Genomic DNA, 20,708 nt, shown 5'->3' with positions numbered 1-20,708 from the left:
GGTCATGTGACATATTCTAAAACTTTGAAAGCATACATCAGGCAAATGTTTCTTTAGAATACGCAGATAATGTTCATTGCAGACATCTCAAAGGGTGAAATGCGTACCAGCATGGAAAGTGTTGTTCTCTTGAAAAGGTGTCACACCTACAGCATGTACATGTACTCCTAAAGCACGGACAGAGAGCCTTTAACAAATAAACGCTGCCCTAGAATACATGCCGCCCTTGTTTAAACACCGCAGTTGGAACCATAGCCAAAAATAAATATCGCAGTGTTTAATTAATTAACTGAACTAATAAGGTATTTTACTAATTAGCTAGCTTTCTATTCATGTACTAAATTACATAATTCACAACTGTACCTTGGTTGCAGAGAGCTCATGTCCAGTTCATTCAACAGCTCAATAGCATCAAGATATAACTAAACACAAATCTAAGCGAGTGACAAAGATATGTTTTAAATAAACAATAAAGGCAATACACACCCACTGCACTAATGGAGAAAATTTTCCTAAACAACAAAAGCAGTAACACTATATTAACTAGATTCTTTGTATTCCCTTCATTTATGACTAATGCATACCAGTCAATGACTTGAGAACTTCCTGAGCAACAACTCCTCCTAAGCTTGCAGTAAAAGCAGGCAAACAACCTGCAGCAGTTTGAGCCAGTTTTGTAATCAAGTTAGTATCAAAAGTTTCAATCTACGACAGACTTTACAATGGAAGAAATTCATGTATGTTAACGACATGTATGCAATACAGACCTGTAGGTTGTGTCGCTTTATAGCAACACCTGCCAATGCCACTACCTCTGTTGCATCATCAGCATAACTGAAATGACAATACAATCTAGCAAAATTTTCTAGAATGAAGCATGTAAAGCACAACTTTGGTCTTGGTAGTCTGTTGTAAGTGCTTTGAAATAAATCCAGTGTTAACATTGCAACATGTAGCTGCATTCCAACCTGTGAAACGGTATCACAAATTGCAGTTGCTGAGCCTCTCTCTTATTTAAACACAAAACCCTCAAAGTTAGGCTCAAGTGTCCAGTCGGTCATCTCCCCCGCGGAGGAGAAAGACTAGCTGGAGACATTTGCCACTTAAACAAACCGCTGACTCTCTATCCTCCAATCAGAGTGCCGTTCAATGTTTGTGCAACCTCGATAGGGATGCACGTCGCTATTGGCTCTTTGCTAATGAAATTTCATTCTGATGCAAGTGCCTGCAGTCTCGACACGTGTCATCCAAGTCTACACCGTGTACAAACAACAAGTCAAACTCTTTCCAGTTCTCCTCGTTGTCTGTCTCTCGTTCTAAGAGCGCTAGACTCACAGCTTACCACAGAGGCCAACTAAAAATCGACCGCAATGTATGCAAATCATAGCTCTGCACGTCACCCTGCGTTAAGTCTAAATACCACGCAGATAGTCTACTCGTTCAATGCATGCAATGTACGACACCCTGAGCGACTAGAAGTTGTTTTGCATGTGCTGCCTATTCCTCGAAGTAAGAAAAGGAAGACAAAGGAGAAGACGACATATAGGTGTAGCTCACACGCTAACGGATGTGATATCAGACGGTAAAAGCAACTACTTAGTTACAAATGCATTAGCAGAGAGCCAATAGCGATGGGCATTGCTATCAGCACGTGCATGCACAAACACTAACCAAACATGTGAAATCCTGATTGGAGTATAGAGAGTCGGCGATTTCTTTTGAGAGGCGAATGTCTCCAGGCAGTCTTTCTCTTCTGCGGGCAGAGACGACTGGCTGGGCACTCGAGCCTACCTCAAACTTGGCAAAATCCACTGTTAAGATAGTTGGAGAACATAGCTGCTGCTTCAGAGGATGCTACATAATGATAACAATATAAGCATTCTTAATTCATAATATGTACACACAAAAATGCTTACAAAACTAATTTTCTTTGGAACTTTGACCTGCAGAGCTACTCCCTCTCGAATATATGGCTGAAATTTAACTCCACTTGTATCACCGATACTGAATGTATATGGAGTCAATACTAACATGCCAAAAATGATGCAGAATGAAAGAGCTCAGTGATTGCACGCATTAAAAAGCATCAATAAAATAACCTCATAATAGATTACCCTGCACTCTGATTAATAAGACAAAAAAGTATGTAGCAACATACAGTACATACTCCAAAACACAAAAATGAAGACTAAACGAAAGTCACACACGGAGGCAGTAAGATGATGATAAACATATCTTCAAGTCAAGCAAACACCTGCTGCCTTGTATTGACTTCCAAAATACAGGGCCGTAGCAACCAACAGGGTTCCACATATAGCGCCAAGCCAATTTTTTTGCAGTAGCAGAGCAGTGCCAAGATGGTAGTAATGCTTTGGCACGCCCATTACCGATTATTGTGCACAGTCTAGGTATGTCAATATGTCAAAGCAAAAGACAATTGACTCCTACTGGCCAAGCAAATGTAGGTCTGGTGACTCTGGTCCTGAGATGCACACAGTGGCTGTCATACCATACTTTACATACATTACCAGTCATCATACATAGTTTATCACTATGTGTGGGAGTGTTCCATTGAGTCAAAATATGCGCAGTGCCAAGAATGTTTTGGTGCTGCATTTGCAGTGCCGGTTTGCAGAAAGGTGACTTTCACCAGAGGCACAATGCAATCAACTTCTGGTTTGAGGTATAGATGACTAAATAAGAAATACGTAATACTAGCAGAGCAAACAGAACAGGATTCACATTTGAAATAAGAAGCAATCATTAATTAAACCTGCAAGTGCTTATGATTAAATCATTTCTTATGCTTCCAAATGCTGTTGGAGACAACACAAACTCCCGGATAATTCAAGAACCCAAATATATCAAATGTCCCGGTTGAAGACAAATGAATTTGCAACCATGTGCGTTCCAACTTTATGTAATCTGTGATTCCTGGTTGTCGTCACTTAAGACGTTGCTGCTGTTGCAGTGAACAGGCAAGCGGGACATGGCACCTATTCGGCACGCATCCACAAGCAAACTAAGGTAGTCTAGACATATTTTTAAAGACCCGGATATACCGTATTTCTTCGAATAGTGGCCGCCCTCGAATAGAAGCCACCCTTGTTTAGAAGCCGCAGATGAAGAGACTTGTTGAAAATGGAGGCCGCCCTTCCATTGAGGCCGCACTAGTGTGTAAAGTTATAGGCCATGCCCATATCACATGCTCTTGATGCTTCCACGTCAATCTCATCCTATTACACACACCATCTACCAATTATAACATACTAGTCGTAGCATTTGCAGCTTAACCTGGGGCAGTTGGCACCTTCAAAAGTGTCCAATTATGTCAACAGAAAGAAATGTGACATTCAAGTACCAACGTGTCAAGGTGTTAAGTAGAGACTTAAGTTAAGAATAGAGACCACCCTCGAATACAAGCTGCCCTTGTATAGAGGCCGCAGTTCCGTAAACTTGTTGAAAATAGAGACTGCAGCCACTATTTGAAGAAATACGGTATTCAAAATATCTTTGTCTTTTTGGCATCACTGGCAATAAACTACATGGTTCGTATGTACCGTCCGATGTCAGGAATAAACAATTAAAATCTGGTAGAGATTCGATGCACCGTCAAAATTTACACGCAAGTGGAGGCTAGCCTCAAAGAGGAACACAATTGAGTTGGACGTCAAACCATATATCCCATGTTGTTCTCTGTCAAAAGTTAACCCCGTTGGTAGAATTTTCAGACCGATCCGCCAACCAGTCTTGCCATTTTGCGTTGACAGACGAACAACAAAGGTCTTTCTTCTATATACAATATTGGTGACTATACTGTATCTGCATATAAAGATATTTTGAAGCTACATCTAAGATAAATGGTTTCATCAAATAACTAAATATAGATTGGTAGAGAGCGTTCTAGCTTTAGACTGTCGATACACATCCAGGAATAAGAATCTAACCCTATCCAGGAATCTTCATCGACTTCTATGATAATGTAACGCACGTTTGGTCACTCCTTGCTAATTAAAATGCACCTTAGGCCACACACACACCGTTAATGCATGTTAGCCCAGACTGGTTTAAATTCTGTTCCTACGGCCCTGAAATATGACCAATTTTTGTGAGCTATGCTAAGTAGTTCTTAAAACGTGCTTTCATTTCCAAATTATCCAGTCTAAAATTTTCATTTAAATGTTGTACGTAATTCTTTAGTAGCCAAATACAACCTGAACTACATACAATAAACCATTGCCAAGCACTATACAGCATGCAGTGTAAAACGTGCACTTATTAGCGATTAATTACATGTATATCCTGTTACACACCTTCAATTCGATGAATAGTGTCATTTAATTCTGTCATTCCTTGTACTTCCCGAAATGTCACATAATCACCAGACTCAAAACCATGCATTTGATTCTCAAGCGTAGCTACCACCCCTGGGTTAGCCTGTCAATAAGAATACATAACACTATAACCGTATCTGTTGCATTATTCATGTCAATAACCTTCGTTATGTTAGAAATAAAAGTCTCCTTGGGTTCTTCTCCTGTAGCATCCAAAACAGAAAATTCATCTCCAAAGTCGCAGAAAATCCAGCAAAATACACCTCTAACTTCACCAGATATAAACTGAAAATAAAAAAGAACAAAAAAATTCAAAGCATAACATGATTTCTAACACACTATATCCTCAATTCAACAACTGCACGTTCTGAACCTTAATCTGTGGCGACTGCAGCCGACAAAATTCATTAACTTTCAATTGAAGTTGCAAAGGAGCTTCCGTCAGAACAACACACTGTTGAAACATACTTCACTTTATACAGCAACTTGCTAAATGCAACAAAATTAGTCTAGTGGTGTCTAACATAAACCATGCAGGCATTACTCCAACAGTTCATTTCGTGGTTCATTAATTGATTAATGTTTCAACACCAACCAGTTTCTGTATCTCTACTGCAAGCAACTGACTTCATATCCTTGTGTCATAAAAATCCTAATTTTACAGTCAACGGCTCAAATTCCATGTACTGATAACATTAGCATAAAATTTGCTATCTGCTGTCTGTAGTATCTCTAGTCAATCGCATTTTATGCAGATTTAAACTCCTACCAAAGTTTGACTTGTCAGCATCATACAAACATTAGCACCTTGTTTTACATATAGTTAACAAACAATACCAACAAAACATTACCTGAACACCAGAACTCAAGCGTGAAACTAGAAAGCAATGTACTTAGCAGGGCTCTAGCTAGACCGTCTTTACCTTTGTTACTTTGACGGTTGGTAGCATTGCTAGACGGTTAGAGAGGTTCCAACCATCATTGTCCAAATAAGGAGCAGTGCTGTGGAGTGTTTTTGTATACAGTTGCACTAACCTATATTTACAAAGTACCTGAAGACAAGTGTTGGTATTGTAATCATATCTACACTAAATAGGTCACCAGTGAATTCCAATTTGTACTCTTAGTTAACTTAAACAACAGTTGAACAGAGACAGATGTTCCTGAAGTTTTGAAAAATGAAGCTTTGGTTACCATATTGCTATGACCTAGAGCACAGACATACTGGTTTGCTTTGATATGGTTACAGAAAATGTAACTAGTGTATTGCAATTGCTAGATTTTGAATACAGTATAATGTTTGTGAGCAAGCCATCAAAAGCAATTATGGGCGAGGCCACTAAAGTCATTGTGGAAGTGGTTATTAAAATTAGTAACGGTTGGCACAAAATCCTGGCTAGAACCCTGGTTAATGTACAGTCCATTAAGTGCACTAAATACTGACAATAACAACTGCCATCAAATTAAGCAGTCAATCCTGAAAATCAGGATATCTTTAGTAACCCAATCTCTTGCTCAATTAAAATTTGCTGCATTCAATATTTGTTCAAATTAAACTACACAAAGTCAGTATTTTTCTGCTAACATTAAAATGTACTATATGGGCAATCAGTTGGTTGGTATGTACCCTATGTGAATTTCTTCTAAATCTTGTGTTTCAGACAGCAAGAAGACACTGCAGCAGTTTTGCAATTGAACAGCATAAACACAAACCTGGTACTTGCATAAGAACGACAAATCTGTTTCAAGAGTGAGCGGTTCAACAGATACATCAACAGCTACATAGGGATTTAATTCAGCAAGTCTTGGGAGAGTTGCCAAAGCCCTGTTGCAACATACAAGTTAGTTGCTGTACAGACTAAGTAAGATCAAAGTAAGAATACATGTATCACCTGTTAGTCCCATCCTGCACATCTTGCATTCTAACAAAGCATTGTGTGCCAAGATCATCTACTTTTACAGCTTGGCTATCTTGGATGGTTACAACCTTACATGTAAAATATGGTCAGAAGTTGCCAAACACTTAACCAAACACAATAACCTTTGTCCCAGCCAAAACCAGATTTTTCGCTAAAGAAACACAAAAGGTTCATACATCATAGTCACATAGTTTTTGCAAAACAACAACTAAACAAGCCAACAAGTTCTAATTCAACATATTATTACGCATATAGTCAACCACATCTTCGTAGCAACAACCAACATGCCAAATTATAGACTAAAATAACTACAAAATTATGCATTAGCAAACAAACCAAAACTACAATAAACAGCCAAACAGACGGCCATCAGACAGGCAAGCAAGAAAGCAATTGCATTAACTAACAGTTTCTCCAACTGCATTAATTACAATCTTATACATGTAATTACAATCTTGTATATACACATGTTAATGTACAGTGGCATGTGATACACCATTGCTAGTAAATTACTTGAAAAACATTGATTAAAATCTAAATCATAGCAATTTACTTCAGATGTCTATGCACAAGCTGTTTGAAAATGGTGTTTTGCTGAAATTTGTTTTACAGTGTATGTACATTCCCGTGTTTAAATCATGTTATTAATTAATTAAAGGCATTATACTTTGCATGTCTCTTGAACAGTTTCAATAATTCAGTGTTCTCATCAGATGCCACAATGTGAGCATTTTGCTAGTTGAAAGGATTCATTGCCAGTTGGAAGGAAAAATTGCCCAACTTCACTGAGCAAGTTGCCAGCAGGGGCTGCTGAGATTCCTTATCAAGACTACTATTCTGTAGAAACTGTGTCTCAAGGTGTAACATTTTAATAGTCAATGACGTCATAATGTCATTAGCGTTGCCTTTGAAAAAATTCTACCATGAACAATGGAGATTTATAAGTCATATCAATATTGACAACATACATGTTAAATAAGCCACCAAAAAGATGCACAATCATGACAATGAGGATAAAATATTTCAGAGCTCTTGGGCAACGTCAGTTCCGTTGAGCTCCCACAGTGAATACAGATAGGTCCATCTGATCCATAGACAGTGTAACAATAAAACTTATTTCATTTTCCCCTAGTATGATGCGGACGGTGACAACAAACTATGAATCAAGTTTGCCTGGCCTTAGTAAACCCATCTTATACCATTGGTGAGATCACATCTCTCAGCAAATACTGGTGTAGTCCTTTCTCAAAAGGCTAATTAATCAAATTGTACATCATCTTTACAAAAATCAAATGTAACAAACCATGCTGAAAAATTTTCATCTTAATCAACCAGTTCTTATTGCAATCACCAATATTCAGACCACTTCAAGGTTGGGCAGTAGATGCCCAATTATATTAAGTAATTAAACAAAAACGCAAATTCATGTGACAAATATAGATGATTTGATCCACACATGTGGATGCAGGTATACACGCACGCAAAAAAAACTTGTATAAATAAAACAGACAGATATTATTGCCGAGAGCACAATGAGACAAACAGACACATAGCCACTGCCCGCACATCTACCTATTAAGATGAAAGAACATGCAGTCATACCTAATTCGCGAAGAGAAATCAAATACCTATTTCTACTCCAAGACCTCCCATGCCGGATACAAAAACACCTGCCTTCGCGATAGCGTACATGGCATCTTTGCCAACGACGTACAGTTGACGGCTGCATCATAATGAATAATTAGTGTATGAATCAAAAATCAGCTGCTGACTTAATAATTGTCTAGATGAAACCTTAGACTGTACCTGTATAAGTCTGCATCTATTTCATCGCTTTCATTCATTTCAACGCCACTCTTGTGTTTCTTCGCTTCACTTTCAATGAAAGAGTCACAATAACTAGCACGTGCACTGTGCGACTTCCCGGACATTGCGCTTGCGCAATACGAAAGAATGCGTAGCAGTAATTCGATACCCTTAGTCTTACGCAGGTCTTTAGCTCAATGTACGTTGACGCTTTTTCACGTGCATTTGCGAGTATATAGAATATGGCATCTTGGAGAAGCCGCTAGTGGCCATTTGGTGGCAACGGCATGTGTAGGGCGTGAACCCTTGTCATAGACGGGGGCGTATCCCCTTCGAGCCACACCTCGTGTTTGCTATCGTGGCGTAGCAGCTGTTCTTGCGTAAAAATCACGCATTGCACGTATACGTATACCGGTGTGAGGCTTCTGTAACGCTGGGAGCACGCCTTCGCACGACAGTGAGTGATGTAGCAGTGACACGCACAATCTGCACATTCTACTGCTTTCGTTCTTTGTGTGAATGTGTAGCGGCCATCTGTGGTCTGTATTAGTGATGTCTGATCAGCTTCGACGAGCTCAGAGACCTAGATTGCGACTGAACGGTTTGCTTTCGTCGAGCTCAAAATCGCTCGAGTCCGCAGCCGCAGACGCAGTTGACTCGCTGCTGTCGATGGCAACTCCTACGACAACTCCCCCGTCTGCGCCGCCGTGCACGCCCATCAAAGACTCATCAGTCGTTACCACCAGTGCTGTTCGTCGTTCAAACAGTAGTCAGGCCACCGGGGAGCCTATCACCCAAGGTAACAAGTCTATGCTTCTAGTGGCCCAGATACTTACAGGATTCAAGGCAAAGCAGGAAGCGACGCACGACTCTGTAAACGTTTCAAACAACCAGTCTAACATTTCTACGATGAATGGAACTGATCAGCAGACTCTGACGAGTACAGTAGAAGCCAAGGGGACTATAGGGACCACGCCCTCCATGGAGGACGCCCACTTGACCCACGCCCCTGTTGTCGTTGGACAGACCATTGAGGTGAAAGAAGTGGCGAGAGCTGGACGTAGAAAGCTCCATCTGTGTCATTATGAAAACTGTGGAAAGGTGTACGGCAAGAGCTCGCATCTAAAGGCTCACATTCGTTCTCACACAGGCGAGAAACCGTTCAATTGTAGGTGGGAGAACTGTGGCAAGAAGTTTGCCCGTTCTGACGAACTTGCGCGGCATTTGCGCACACATACGGGAGAGAAACGATTCGCCTGTCCTGTGTGCGACAAGCGTTTCATGCGGAGCGATCATCTAACCAAGCATACGCGAAGGCATGCCAACTGGAAGAACTTCAAACCAAGCAAAATGCACGTCGTCAGAGATGAGTCAGACGCGACTAGTTTCGCTCATTTTGCCACCGTGAAGCCTCTGGAAGGAACAGTGACGTCCGTTACCCTTTCCGTACCCATGGAAGATGGGAGGGTCCCCGAACCGGTGTCTGTCATCGAGATTCAAGGACCGGACAGTCTCGTCAAACCTGAAGGAAACTTTACTAGCAAACAGGTCAGAGCTTCTACCGCCGTTATCTCCCAAACTATCGACCCTGCAGTTATTCATGCGATGACAGTCCAGACTGCTGGCCTCCAACAGTCGTAGATAGTGAGGACACATTTGTAGTTGCTTGTCACTTTTAGGAGTGCTCTATAGCTAGTGCTGCATGGGTGCTTTAGTAGAAATTTGCTGTGAGTATGTATGTGTTCAGCAATAGAGTTATCTATACGTAGTGTTTGTGCCAGCTAGTTGTACATGTCTCTAACTAATTACCAGTTAGCAAATAGATTTCTGTATCTGCATGACTGCTCTGTACTGTAGTATGTAGTCAAGGCTCTGGATTATCTCAATTTTTAATAGTTACTACACCTCGGTCTGGAGATGCATGCCTAGATGTGCACTCTGAAACTGTCCAGACAATTTCTTTTCTTTAGTAAGCAAATTGCAATCCTGAAATTGTGATTGTCACACCGAAATTACAATTACAAACCTGTCATGTGAAAGGTATCTCCTACACACAGAAGGGTGATAAAGTTTGAGTTGCATGAAACTGTAATGGCATAAAAGCATGAGTAATGTAAAGTGTGATTCTGAACTTATTTAATTGATGTGGATATCATCTATATTTGTACAGACTAAAACCCTTCATACACCTTGATTCGATCCCTTTGTCATTTCTTTCAGTGGAATAGGAAGATGTTCATGATCAGGGGGAGGGGGCTGTACCGTGGATGTCATGCATCATGAGTAAGCAAAAACTACCTCGATTGTCAGACCGTAAACAGATGTGCAAAAGTCACTGGCACAGAAAATTTCAATTCCTACACTGAGCAAGGGGACTTCATCCCCCCAGCTCCGGCTTCCTAAGCCTTTGTCTTTTACTTCACGAAAGCTAACAAAACATCCATATATGTCTGTTGGCCGCGGTAGCATATTGCTCTGAAATGAGGTGGCAGCAAAGTTTTCCTTCAAGTTGTGGTGTCTTCTTATAATATCAGCTTCGAAGGCGTTTAGAATATCAGACTCTGTTCAATCATGTGATTGATATCTATCTACATTGGGTCTGTCATGTTCTCTTCTAAATAATTTAAAAATTCTCGTTTACTTACTCACCATTGGGAATAATAGTCCTAGGATGTTATACAGGTAGCTGCTCAGTAGAGTAGTGACATTACAATGCCATATGGATTATGGTATACTATAATAGCAACAGCTTAGAGGCTGCAACATGCACCTACCTCACTTATAACTTTACAGGAGTGGTTATTTATAGACGCAAACTATGACTTGGGGAATTAAATATGCACATGCCTAATTTTTAGCAAAAAACTCTTCAAAGAGTGTCAGTAAGCACCGTCAATGTCTCTATTAGATTCCTTTATTAATTTCGTCTAGTTCCATAGAACCCCAGGAGCATTAGGAATTAAACAGGCATTGTATTACTGGCAATGCTATACACAAGTCAGTGTATGAAGCAAGACTCTAATTATTGACAAAAGCACCCTAATTGAAGTCTCCAAGATAATTTGGACACAGACAGGCGTCTCACTAAGGCATATTTTACATATATATGCACTTACAATTATCTGCGTGTTCTTTAGTTTGTAAGCTAGCAGACAACCCCTACTACTGTAGTAGTAGTGCTACCTGTATCTTCCAGTGGCATCCATGTATCATGGTACTCAAGTGAGTAGTTCATTGAAGATCAGTCTTCTATCTAGTTAATAAGAGATGAGTTCTACAGCTCCAAACTGCTTCAAACAACAATTAGATGGTAACGGTGACCTCTTGGTTTATATGCACAGAAAGGAAAACCCAAACCCTATGAAACACAGCACAAATCACAGCACCAACCATCAGTACTGTTCCCAGAAAGCACTATAGAATACAAATTAAATGTTTAATGTTTCACTAACACAAGACTGAACTGACATTGTACAATGCATAAATTTGTAACTAACTAATCATAACTCAGAATTTGGTATCATTGCCTCTAGTGTTTCAATGAACCAAAAACATTTGTACAAGGGTTAAGAGGACTGTTGAGGTATCAACAGTCTTGGTGGTCTGGAAGACCATTGGTTCCATTTGGTTCATGTGGCTGTTTTCAGGACTGGGAGAAGTCCAAACATTTTGTACAAGTGCTCATCTGTTTATAGACCTAATAAATAAAAAAACAGCTACTTCAAAAGAAGAGTAAAGTGTAATACACATGCTCAATCGTAATAACTAAACATGAGTGCACTGGTCATCTTGACTAATACTAACACGGTCTCTGCCCCTGTGGGTTCTGTTCAAATATTGTGTTTCCAATTGCTTTCCTGCATCTGTGAAACCAATCTGTGATCGAGTATGTGGATATGATATGGAAGACCTGTGTGCTGGAAAGTCACAAGTTGCAGTTTGAACACTGTCGGGGTAATATCCAGCATACTGGTTCAGATCAAGTAGCTTGTTACGTGAGACAGAAGGATGAGATGCCAACTCAGTCCAGCTAGGCGAGCTCTGGTTGAAATCGTAGTGTCCACCCAATCCCGATGTGTCCCTACGTACAAGACCTGTGGGATGGTTAGAACCAGTTCCAATCAAGATCGGGTGTTGATATGTCTTGCCTAAATGTTGCAGTTGCTGAGCATAACAATGTGAACACAGGAAGTCTGTTTGTGCTGTACCATACATTTCACACCCCACAGTTTGACAGTGTCTTGTTTCACATGCTGCTTTCTCCTCTTCCTGTTGTCGTCTAGAAGATTCTCTTTCCCTCTCTTTCTGTGATTCTTTCTTTTGTGCCTGTAAAAACCTGTCATGAGCTGACTCCAAATAATTTGCAATCAAATCATCATAATGAGGTGGTCTTTTGTTGACATCAAGTCTAGAACCCAATGCTCTTGTATCAGGTGGCAATTTAAGCTTGTTGTTACCAAATCGAAATCCAGCAGCAAGTGCACTGAAAAATGACCTTTTGTTTGCCTTCACAGTAGAATTCTGCAAATGTTGTCCTTGCAGAGGCACACTGCTACCTTCAGAACTACACACTGACTTGCAATCAGCAGACAAAGAAACAGGACTGAGAGGAGGGCCTGGCTGTTCTTCATGTACAAATGTCAGATCAAACTCACTGACATCCAGGTACTTCTTCATTAATTTCAAATGATATGTCTCTAGGTCATCCTGTCTCATCTCATCAAGAGATTTTAAATGAGAATAAGTCTTCTTGATTGATGCTAGCTCTTTAAGGTTCTCTCTATCAATACTGAAGTGGACTGGAAGCAGAGAACCATCAGCTAACTGCAGGGGAACCACAGCTGATGGATTCTTTTTCCTGTTTCGCTTAGGAAAGAGTCCTTTCTTCGGTTCCATCATCTCTACTGCATGAGATTCCACGGAAACAAGAGCCGAAAAATGAGACGCTTCGTAAGTGAGCAACAAAGGAGTCTTGAAACATTTCGTTGGGTGACGTTCAAGAGGAAGATACACACCACCAAAGTAAATTGGAGCAATAGGCACATTGTCACAGTCTCTTAGGTACTTGTCTGATATTACGATCAAAGGCCGGTGTAAAACATGAGCTAAAGCAAACACATGAATCTCCTCCAGACTCTCATAGTGTGGCTGTAAAGAATCGGAAGGCCTTTCCTGACACGATGAAAGCCGTAACACATCATTCCACTCTCTGTCCCACTCCATTTGTGAGTAAACCAGACCACCTGCTTCTTTGTTTCTCTGTTCAATATCGTATGTCCAACGACGACGTAATGATCCTGCCATTGGGCTGTCTGTTAGTGTTTCCTGTAAGGCTTGTCGAAGGGTGAGAAGTCGATCATGTATTCCCCACATGGCCAGTGATGCAGCATGCAATAAACAGTTACCATCTCCTGATGTTGCCAAGGGAATAAGACGACGAGCAGGGCCTGGGCTCTGACTGCACCACCAGTTAAGACAGCCTGAATAAATAAACATTTCAGAATTACAATCAAATAAACAGAATGAATGGAAAACAAAACAATCAAGACAACTACTGAAGCTTGCTTGTTTCACAGTCTGTCAGAAAGCAAATATACACTAATGTAAAAATGAGTCACTTGGCAACTAGTACGTGCTCTTTTTTCTTGATGCACTACAGCAAACCATAACAGTAACAGAATGAATGACAGAACAAAAAAAAAGTATTGGTAGTCTCTGAAAAACACCAGCATTCTAAATAGAATGACTCAGACTGAAATCTAGCTACTACTTAGTACGACTAATGTGGCTGTTCATCGTAAGACTGCAGTAGTAGCTGACGTTGTCTGCATATCTTTACTGAAGTAGATGATTAAATGTATAATACCAGGTAGTGTCATTTGTTATTCTACATATTTCAGTCAGCACACAGTTTGCAACTGATCTGTAATATGCAAACATTACTTGAGTACAAACTCAGTGTTACATGCTACAATTTAAACATAAACATTATTCATATAAAGTGGACAGTGTTCTATTCATTATATAATCAATACTTGCTCATTAATTAACTACCATCTCTACCACCAGAAGCATGTGCCACTTGTCCGATGAACCATTTAACTAGGTTATCATAACAGACCAACAAATCGAAAATAAGCACTCCAACCTGAGCAAAACAAACATTTGACAAAATAGCAATCATGTCAATGATATACATTGTATAATTTCGTTTACTTTACTGTACTCATAAACAGACACCTTTGGCTGACCTAAACCTAACATAGGATACAGTAACCTTAAAGAAATACTTCACCGATTGACGCATGCACAGTAGACATTGCAGACAAAACGTATGCCGTGTTGCGCTGTGCATTGTTTTGGTCTTGCTTTCCAAGGCCAGCTACTAGAGTACATGAGAGATGGATCTAGACGCTCCCAGCAACTCAACAGTCAAAGAGAACAAGTTACAGTTCATAAGCTACTCAGTCGTTCATATGTTGCAGACTCCACATGGATCATCGTGAATGACTTGCCACTGCTCGGTCCTTTGCGCTTTCCGTGTTTCTTTCTACCAAAGGAGGCCATAGTAAAGTACACATAGTGCTTGCGTGATGCAAAAAACCCCGAGGAAACCCTTTGAAAAGTTGAGATGCAAATTCGGTGAGAGGTGCAACGTAGTTGAGCAGAACACATGCCGAAATCAATGAATTCGCTTTGTATTCTGACGGAAGCAGTAGCGTAGCGGAAGCAAGGCAGTATTTGCATCGGGTGGAATTCGGTCTGTATACAAAGTAGATTCTATGCGGTAGTTGTTCGCCTCGAATTCTGGCCAAAAGAACAAGTGATTCGCTTTGAATTCAGGCAGAAGTCTAGACAGTATGGTGTTCGAAAACGGAGAAAAGTCCAGCTGCAACACGCACCATCAGACATGCAAACTATATCCATTCATCTATCTATTAGATCCACTCCTCTGAATCGATGGTATACACTCATACAAGATAAGTAAATTATCTGATTTGGGTCTTGCAGTCAGTGGTGCCGCTATTATAAGTCCATGTGCTCAATTGTCGCTTATTACCAAGTCTTGCACCGTAATGGCAGAGAAGACAAAGACAAAACCTACACGACCCACACAAACTAAACAACAATCGACGAGATGACTATATTTACAACAACGCTGAACAAAGTGGTTTGGATAGGTCTAGCAAGCCTGTTGGCTGGTCATGTTTCTTCGATCTAGCTTTGTGAACTTCAGAAGTTAAGTATTCCTGTTTCTGTAGATTGCTTGATGACTGTCCATATAAAGTTTGATGCAGACAACGTCAAATGGGTGGGCATGGAGCCATGGAGGCTGACAGTTGGGCATGGAGGCTTTTCTGCTTCTACTCTCCGGACTAGTCTAAGTGACTGGTGTAGTTTGTGTATGAGACTATTGTTGCAGTGTAGTAGTAGCTAGTACAGCACATGTAATACGAAGATCAATATTCTGAATTGATGTGGCATATGATACATGCATATAAATTGTACACAAAAGGTCCGGCGAGTTTCTCGTTCGCAGCTAATTCAGTAAGAATTCACTGAGTATACAAATGGCCACAATACGCAGAGAATTCAAATAGACTCCGCTTCCGTTTCTGCTCGAATACGATACGAGTTCCGCTAAATTTTTGTGTGAATACAGAGCAATTTCTCACCTAATTCAGCGTTGTTTAGTAAGTATTCGACCCGGAGTCACTAAGTGAAAGTGGCCAAAACTTGCAAGAAACCCAGAGTGAATTCGCTTGAGTTTAGGGGTAAATTCATTATGAATATGCAACAAATTCTCCCAAATTTGAGTGAAAATACGAACTATAACATTGCCGAATTCTAGCCAAATTTGCATCTCAACTTTCCAAAGGGAACGTGCGTCACTGTGCATAATCATGTGACACCAAGTGCCTTCATTCTACAGCCAAACCATCGCTGTATGTGTGCTTTTCGCTGTAGATTGAAGGTGAGTCAGTGATGCAAAAGCATGTTTTACTTTCACCTAAGCAAATATCAAAGTCTACACGAAGCAGTGAAACTAGAGTTAAAAACTTAGTGGAGGTGATTTGGAAGACAACCTAGTACGTTTTTGTTTTCTAACCTTATCATAATGCTCAGCTATCAAGTTTGCTCTGAGATAATGCCAAACTTAATTCCCAACTTGATGTGTGAAGTGGCCAAGGGCGGAATCAAGAGTTGCAAACACTGGTGAAGTGCTCCTTTAAAACCTTCATCTGTACATGTTTAATTACGTTAAGTCAGTATTAAAGGAAATGTTAGAAAATGTATTTAATTTGCTTCTTCCTGTTCAGAAAACACTTCCAGTGCTGCAAAACAAACTTCTTGAAATATGGTCAAATCTGCACAGTTAGTACCTTGGCAGTATCTATCAAACACAATGCACATGCAGTAACTCCAATCTGAGCATCGTATTATCTCTAACATAAACACAGGTCTCCAATACAGTTGCGTCTCCAATAAAAGCACACTACGGGACACTACGGGACCTCATTCAAAGAATAAAAGGCACAGTCCCCAATAAAAGCTAGCACACGTCCTATTACCAGTAGTCAAACGTAGTGTATTGGATGGTAATAAATGATAGTTTAATTGTAATGTAATTACACACAGTTGAGTTCAACAACATTGAAATGACATAAGACACAGTCTCCAACAATCTATCAAGACATGAAATATAAGAAGGACATGTTTATGTTAAAGATAATACGGTAAGCCTTTCTTGAAAGAAGAGTTTCATTAGATTCTTACATACCACTTTGTAAATTCAAATTCTGCTAGTAATATACACAAAGTTTTACCTACCGGGAATTTCTGAAACAGCACCCAGGGCAGCAATACAGAAAACGGAATTTTTATGGAAGAAAATCCGTTCTCAATAAGTGCCCGGGTGGTTCGTAGGAAACTCTGGAAATTGGCAGATTGACTTGAGCACCACAGAGTAGGCAAGTGTGAGGCCCATCTTGCACATCCTGCATACTTTAATAGTGTCTATAAACTTAGGAGTGTGACCAGACCTGACTGCCCTCCTACACTTCTTATCAGGCGTTTCTTTAGAGGTTCCTTCTTTAGTCTACAGTGTTAAGCCTGGTTCACAATATTGACGCCGACGTCGACAATAGAAATGAATCCTATTCCAGCGTCGACGTCGGCGTCAACATCAAAGGATGGCGTCAACATCAAAGGATGCCGCCAACGTCGAGGCGGTTTCTTTGAAGTTTGACGCTCAACTGAGCATCGGCATCATATTGTGAACCAGGCTTAAGACATCTATCTAGTTGCCAAACTTGTACGTACACTGTACTATAGTAATGCACATTACTAATACAGCCTCTGAATATTGACCAACTTTGGGCCGTGCCGTCAAACCACACACCACAATCTTGATTCTCATTAGTGGCCCATGAACCGTAAATGAGAACTTATCCCAAAAAAATTGCCCAATGGGTGATCTTTTGGCTGGGCGCTGTTTCAGATATTCCCAGTAACCTTGGTCTTCCAGAAATACAATGCTGAGTTCAAAAAAATTGGAGTAACTTTCCCTTATGAAAGTAGCCATACTGTGTTGGCTCTGTGCACTATAAAGAATGTTATACCACTCAAGTTGCTCATGAGACCTTCATCAATTGTTCTATTAAAAATGAATTCTAACCAAAGAGGCTTCAATTACCAGTAAGTATGACTAATAGTTCAAACCCTCACTCAATTATCACTGATGGATGATGGTAGTAGTTGTTGAGTAATGACTTCCGGCCACACCCATGTCAATGTTCAAAGTATTATTACTACATGTATATTTATACCCTGCCATTTTGCCACTCTGACAGGAATTGAAATTAAACAGTTGCGTCATTAGTACTTTCGCAGAGAAAAACTGTCCACAGTCCTCTACTTAGGTACTGTACCTACAGAGTGCACACTTAGAATCCTACGTGCACAATATGTTTGAACCATCTACATTATTAGCGCACTAGATAGCTTACTTCATCCACAGACGTTGCATCGCTTGTATGCGTTGCTACATAAAAACATGCACTCACCCGCACTCTCTAGGGCAACTTGTGCTGACGTATTGACAAGATCCTTTCTAAGGAACTCTTGATAGTCGGCATCCTCCCCGGAAAAATCCGGCAAAACGAACGAGTAGTCTGAAAATTTGTCCCCAGCTTCACTCAGCCGGTCGTACTGTACAGCATCCCTGAGTCTCGTTACAACTGGAGAATTGCTGAACGACAGGCCGCGGTGATAACCCTTCTCGCTGTCATGACCGGAATGTGTTTGAGCTGGAACTCCGCACGATAACTCACTTTCTGCTGCTCTACTTCTGTTCGCTATCGCTTGTTCATAAGGTGGTGGCTCAGATATCGTGACTGATGGTTCCGTGCTTGCTGTAAACTGCGAATACGCGTCGAAGGCGGCCTCCAGATCCCATCTGAGATTCTGAAGAAGATCGCGTGCAATGTCTGGATCGCAACCTGTTTTGGTCACAAACTCAGACAAAACAGAGTCATAGGAATACGACATCAAGAAATTTGTCACACTATCACTTTGACTATCACCGCAGTCTACAGTATCAGATAAAGACGTCTAGCAAGTAGCTATGCGCAGACGCAAAAACTGTCTAGCGCCTTTGTGTAGATCTAGTCTCGCGTACCCGGACCATCGCGAGACTGTACAGTACTGAACAAATCATATCCGAGACCAGAGCCGTACATAATAGGAATACAAAAATATTTATGTAAATAAAAAAACAAGGTAGAGATGGCTGCGTAATTTATCTCTTGAAGAAATAAGGGTCGAAACTTTCGCAGACAATTAATTAATTAAGTATAGTCACATCTGAAACCAATCTCTCACAATTAGATCCCTACTTCACTCTTATATCCAAGCAGCCACCTTGAAAACAAACAGAGAAATAACTTGTCTGCGAAAGTTACTTCTTTCCTAATTTGTTTTATCTACTACATAAATATTTTTGTATTCTTGTTCCTTTCCTTTCTAGAGAAACATTGTTACAACTCATAGTATACTTGAGAATTGCTTAGAAAGAACAGTCTCGATCAGGCGCACGTGCACGTTTTGAGGGACGTGGAGATCCTGTTTGCGTAGGCCCACGAAAACAGGAAAAACCTAACGAAACTGTCGACAGGTCGATCGGCACTCAGAGCAAATCGACATGTGTTTCAAGTAACAGGTGAAGTGTTGCGTCGCAAGCCAATCGCGTTTGAAGACTCGTGAAATACCAAACAACTGTATTTCTACTAGATCCCGCTCAAAACTAGAACACAACAATACACATACGCATAATCGTAATACCCCGTCTAATTCACTACGTTACACTACCCCCTATCTAATCTAATGTCCCTAGATTAACTAAAACTTCAGTTAGCAACCTGATGACTCTTAATAGTACGTATAGTCGGGTAGCTTGGCCGACTTTACTACTCGTCTTGACCTAGTTGTGATCCCGTCGGACAGGCTGCCATGTTCCTGGCTAGCATTTCCGTTGGCCATGGTATCGACTGTTTCCTCCACTGTAGAATTCCCATTTCTATGATTTCCGGCCATTTTGTGTGGGCATCAGCAATTACCATGTACATCCTGCTGTCAATGGGGCCAGCGAAGTCTACATGTAGGCGCTGCCAGGGCAGTGCGTGGGTACTCCCATCTATGTAGGGGGAGTCTTCTCCGGGGCACAACTGGTTTCCTGGCAACCTTGACATCTTCACACAATTTCCTCAATCTTTTGATCCATCTTAGGCCACCAAACCGTATAACGTACGTACGAACCAACGCCTTGAAGGCCCTTCATCTTCGTCATTCCAATATGTCCCTCATGCGAAACGTCCAGAACTCGTGGCCGTAATTTGGTAGGTATGACGACTCGAGTGCCCCATAGTAGTATGCAGTAGTAGGTGGTCAATTCATATCTCCGCACGTAGAATGCTTGTAGTCCAGACGACTGTGGGGGCTTCTCTCAGCCTGTCTGCGTAGCTTCTATAACAGTGGACAGTATTGGATCTCGACGCGAAGCGCGACGTACTTCGGCATATGTGGGTGGCATACCTTACACAATGTCTGCATAGAGTAGTGGCTCCTCATCTGACTCCTCAGAATGACTTCCAGGTAGCGGTAGACGAGATAAACCGTCGCAGTTACAGTGCTGTCTGGTACCCCTGTGCTCAATCTTGTAGGTGAAAGCATTCAGAAACACACACCATCTCTGTAACGTGCGGCGGCAGTAGATGGAATAGCTTTATCCGGTGCCATTACATACTGCAATGGCTTGTGATCGGTGATTAGCGTAGGGTCATCCTTCCAGATAACCTGTGCATGGAAGTTCGGCGTTCCCCAGTATAGTCCCAAAGCCTCCTGCGTGTACTGTCGTTCGGTCTTCGTCAACGTCTTCGAGGCGTGGGCTATTGGCCGTTCCGATCCATCCATCATCCTATGAGACAGCACGGCTTCGAGTCCATATGACGAACTGTCACGGATCGTAGTGTGTCAGAACTCTGTCTTCTAACAGCAGGCTTTCACGATTTCGAAACTTCGACTCTGTTCACTACTCCAGCGCCATTCTGCATCATTCTGTAGCAATCGGTGCAATGGTTCCAGTCGGCTA

General features: G+C 41.1%; 3 protein-coding genes across 4 annotated transcripts in view; 1 reads left to right on the top strand and 2 right to left on the bottom strand.

Moving 5' to 3' along the window:
* LOC134191871 (ubiquitin-like modifier-activating enzyme 6) overlaps positions 1-8,174 on the bottom strand; it is a 40,724-nt gene extending 32,550 nt beyond the window's left edge. The window contains exons 1-15 of one of the 2 annotated variants that reach the window (XM_062660502.1): positions 8,060-8,174; positions 7,882-7,976; positions 6,376-6,404; positions 6,227-6,321; positions 6,048-6,159; positions 4,708-4,788; positions 4,497-4,619; positions 4,314-4,437; positions 1,917-2,026; positions 1,792-1,854; positions 892-968; positions 768-834; positions 585-705; positions 487-512; positions 364-422 (exon numbers count right to left, since the gene is read on the bottom strand). In XM_062660502.1, coding sequence (XP_062516486.1) covers positions 364-422; positions 487-512; positions 585-705; positions 768-834; positions 892-968; positions 1,792-1,854; positions 1,917-2,026; positions 4,314-4,437; positions 4,497-4,619; positions 4,708-4,788; positions 6,048-6,159; positions 6,227-6,321; positions 6,376-6,404; positions 7,882-7,976; positions 8,060-8,097 — 1,220 coding nt within the window. In that variant the 5' untranslated portion in view covers positions 8,098-8,174. Of the gene's footprint in view, positions 1-363; positions 423-486; positions 513-584; positions 706-767; positions 835-891; positions 969-1,791; positions 1,855-1,916; positions 2,027-4,313; positions 4,438-4,496; positions 4,620-4,707; positions 4,789-5,257; positions 5,300-6,047; positions 6,160-6,226; positions 6,322-6,375; positions 6,405-7,881; positions 7,977-8,059 lie in introns of those variants that run through there. The other variant, XM_062660503.1, reaches the window with a different exon arrangement.
* A 234-nt stretch (positions 8,175-8,408) lies between these two features.
* Positions 8,409-9,828, top strand: LOC134191952 (transcription factor Sp2-like). Its single transcript, XM_062660605.1, has 2 exons — positions 8,409-8,516; positions 8,587-9,828. Exon 2 carries the CDS (start codon positions 8,612-8,614, stop codon positions 9,698-9,700), a length of 1,089 nt encoding a protein of 362 aa, XP_062516589.1. The 5' UTR covers positions 8,409-8,516; positions 8,587-8,611; the 3' UTR covers positions 9,701-9,828.
* A 1,908-nt stretch (positions 9,829-11,736) lies between these two features.
* Positions 11,737-18,659, bottom strand: LOC134192240 (OTU domain-containing protein 7B-like). Its single transcript, XM_062660956.1, has 2 exons — positions 18,127-18,659; positions 11,737-13,539 (listed from the first exon to the last, which is right to left on the bottom strand). Exons 1-2 carry the CDS (start codon positions 18,608-18,610, stop codon positions 11,825-11,827), a joined length of 2,199 nt encoding a protein of 732 aa, XP_062516940.1. The 5' UTR covers positions 18,611-18,659; the 3' UTR covers positions 11,737-11,824.
* Between the last annotated feature and the right edge of the window lie 2,049 nt (positions 18,660-20,708).

This window comes from Corticium candelabrum, chromosome 16 (assembly GCF_963422355.1).
Source record: "Corticium candelabrum chromosome 16, ooCorCand1.1, whole genome shotgun sequence".
In the NCBI taxonomy this organism is placed as follows: Eukaryota; Metazoa; Porifera; class Homoscleromorpha; order Homosclerophorida; family Plakinidae; genus Corticium; species Corticium candelabrum.
This window is presented reverse-complemented; position numbering and strand designations above follow the sequence as displayed.

Bases quoted from the DNA above. Each gene is read 5' to 3' on its own strand.
- LOC134191952 (XM_062660605.1), top strand. From the start codon at position 8,612: ATGTCTGATCAGCTTCGACGAGCTCAGAGACCTAGATTGCGACTGAAC.
- LOC134192240 (XM_062660956.1), bottom strand. From the start codon at position 18,610: ATGTCGTATTCCTATGACTCTGTTTTGTCTGAGTTTGTGACCAAAACA. The intron at 13,540-18,126 runs GTGAGTGCATGT...TTATTTATTCAG, and splicing joins AGTTGCCCTAGAGAGTGCGG to GCTGTCTTAACTGGTGGTGC.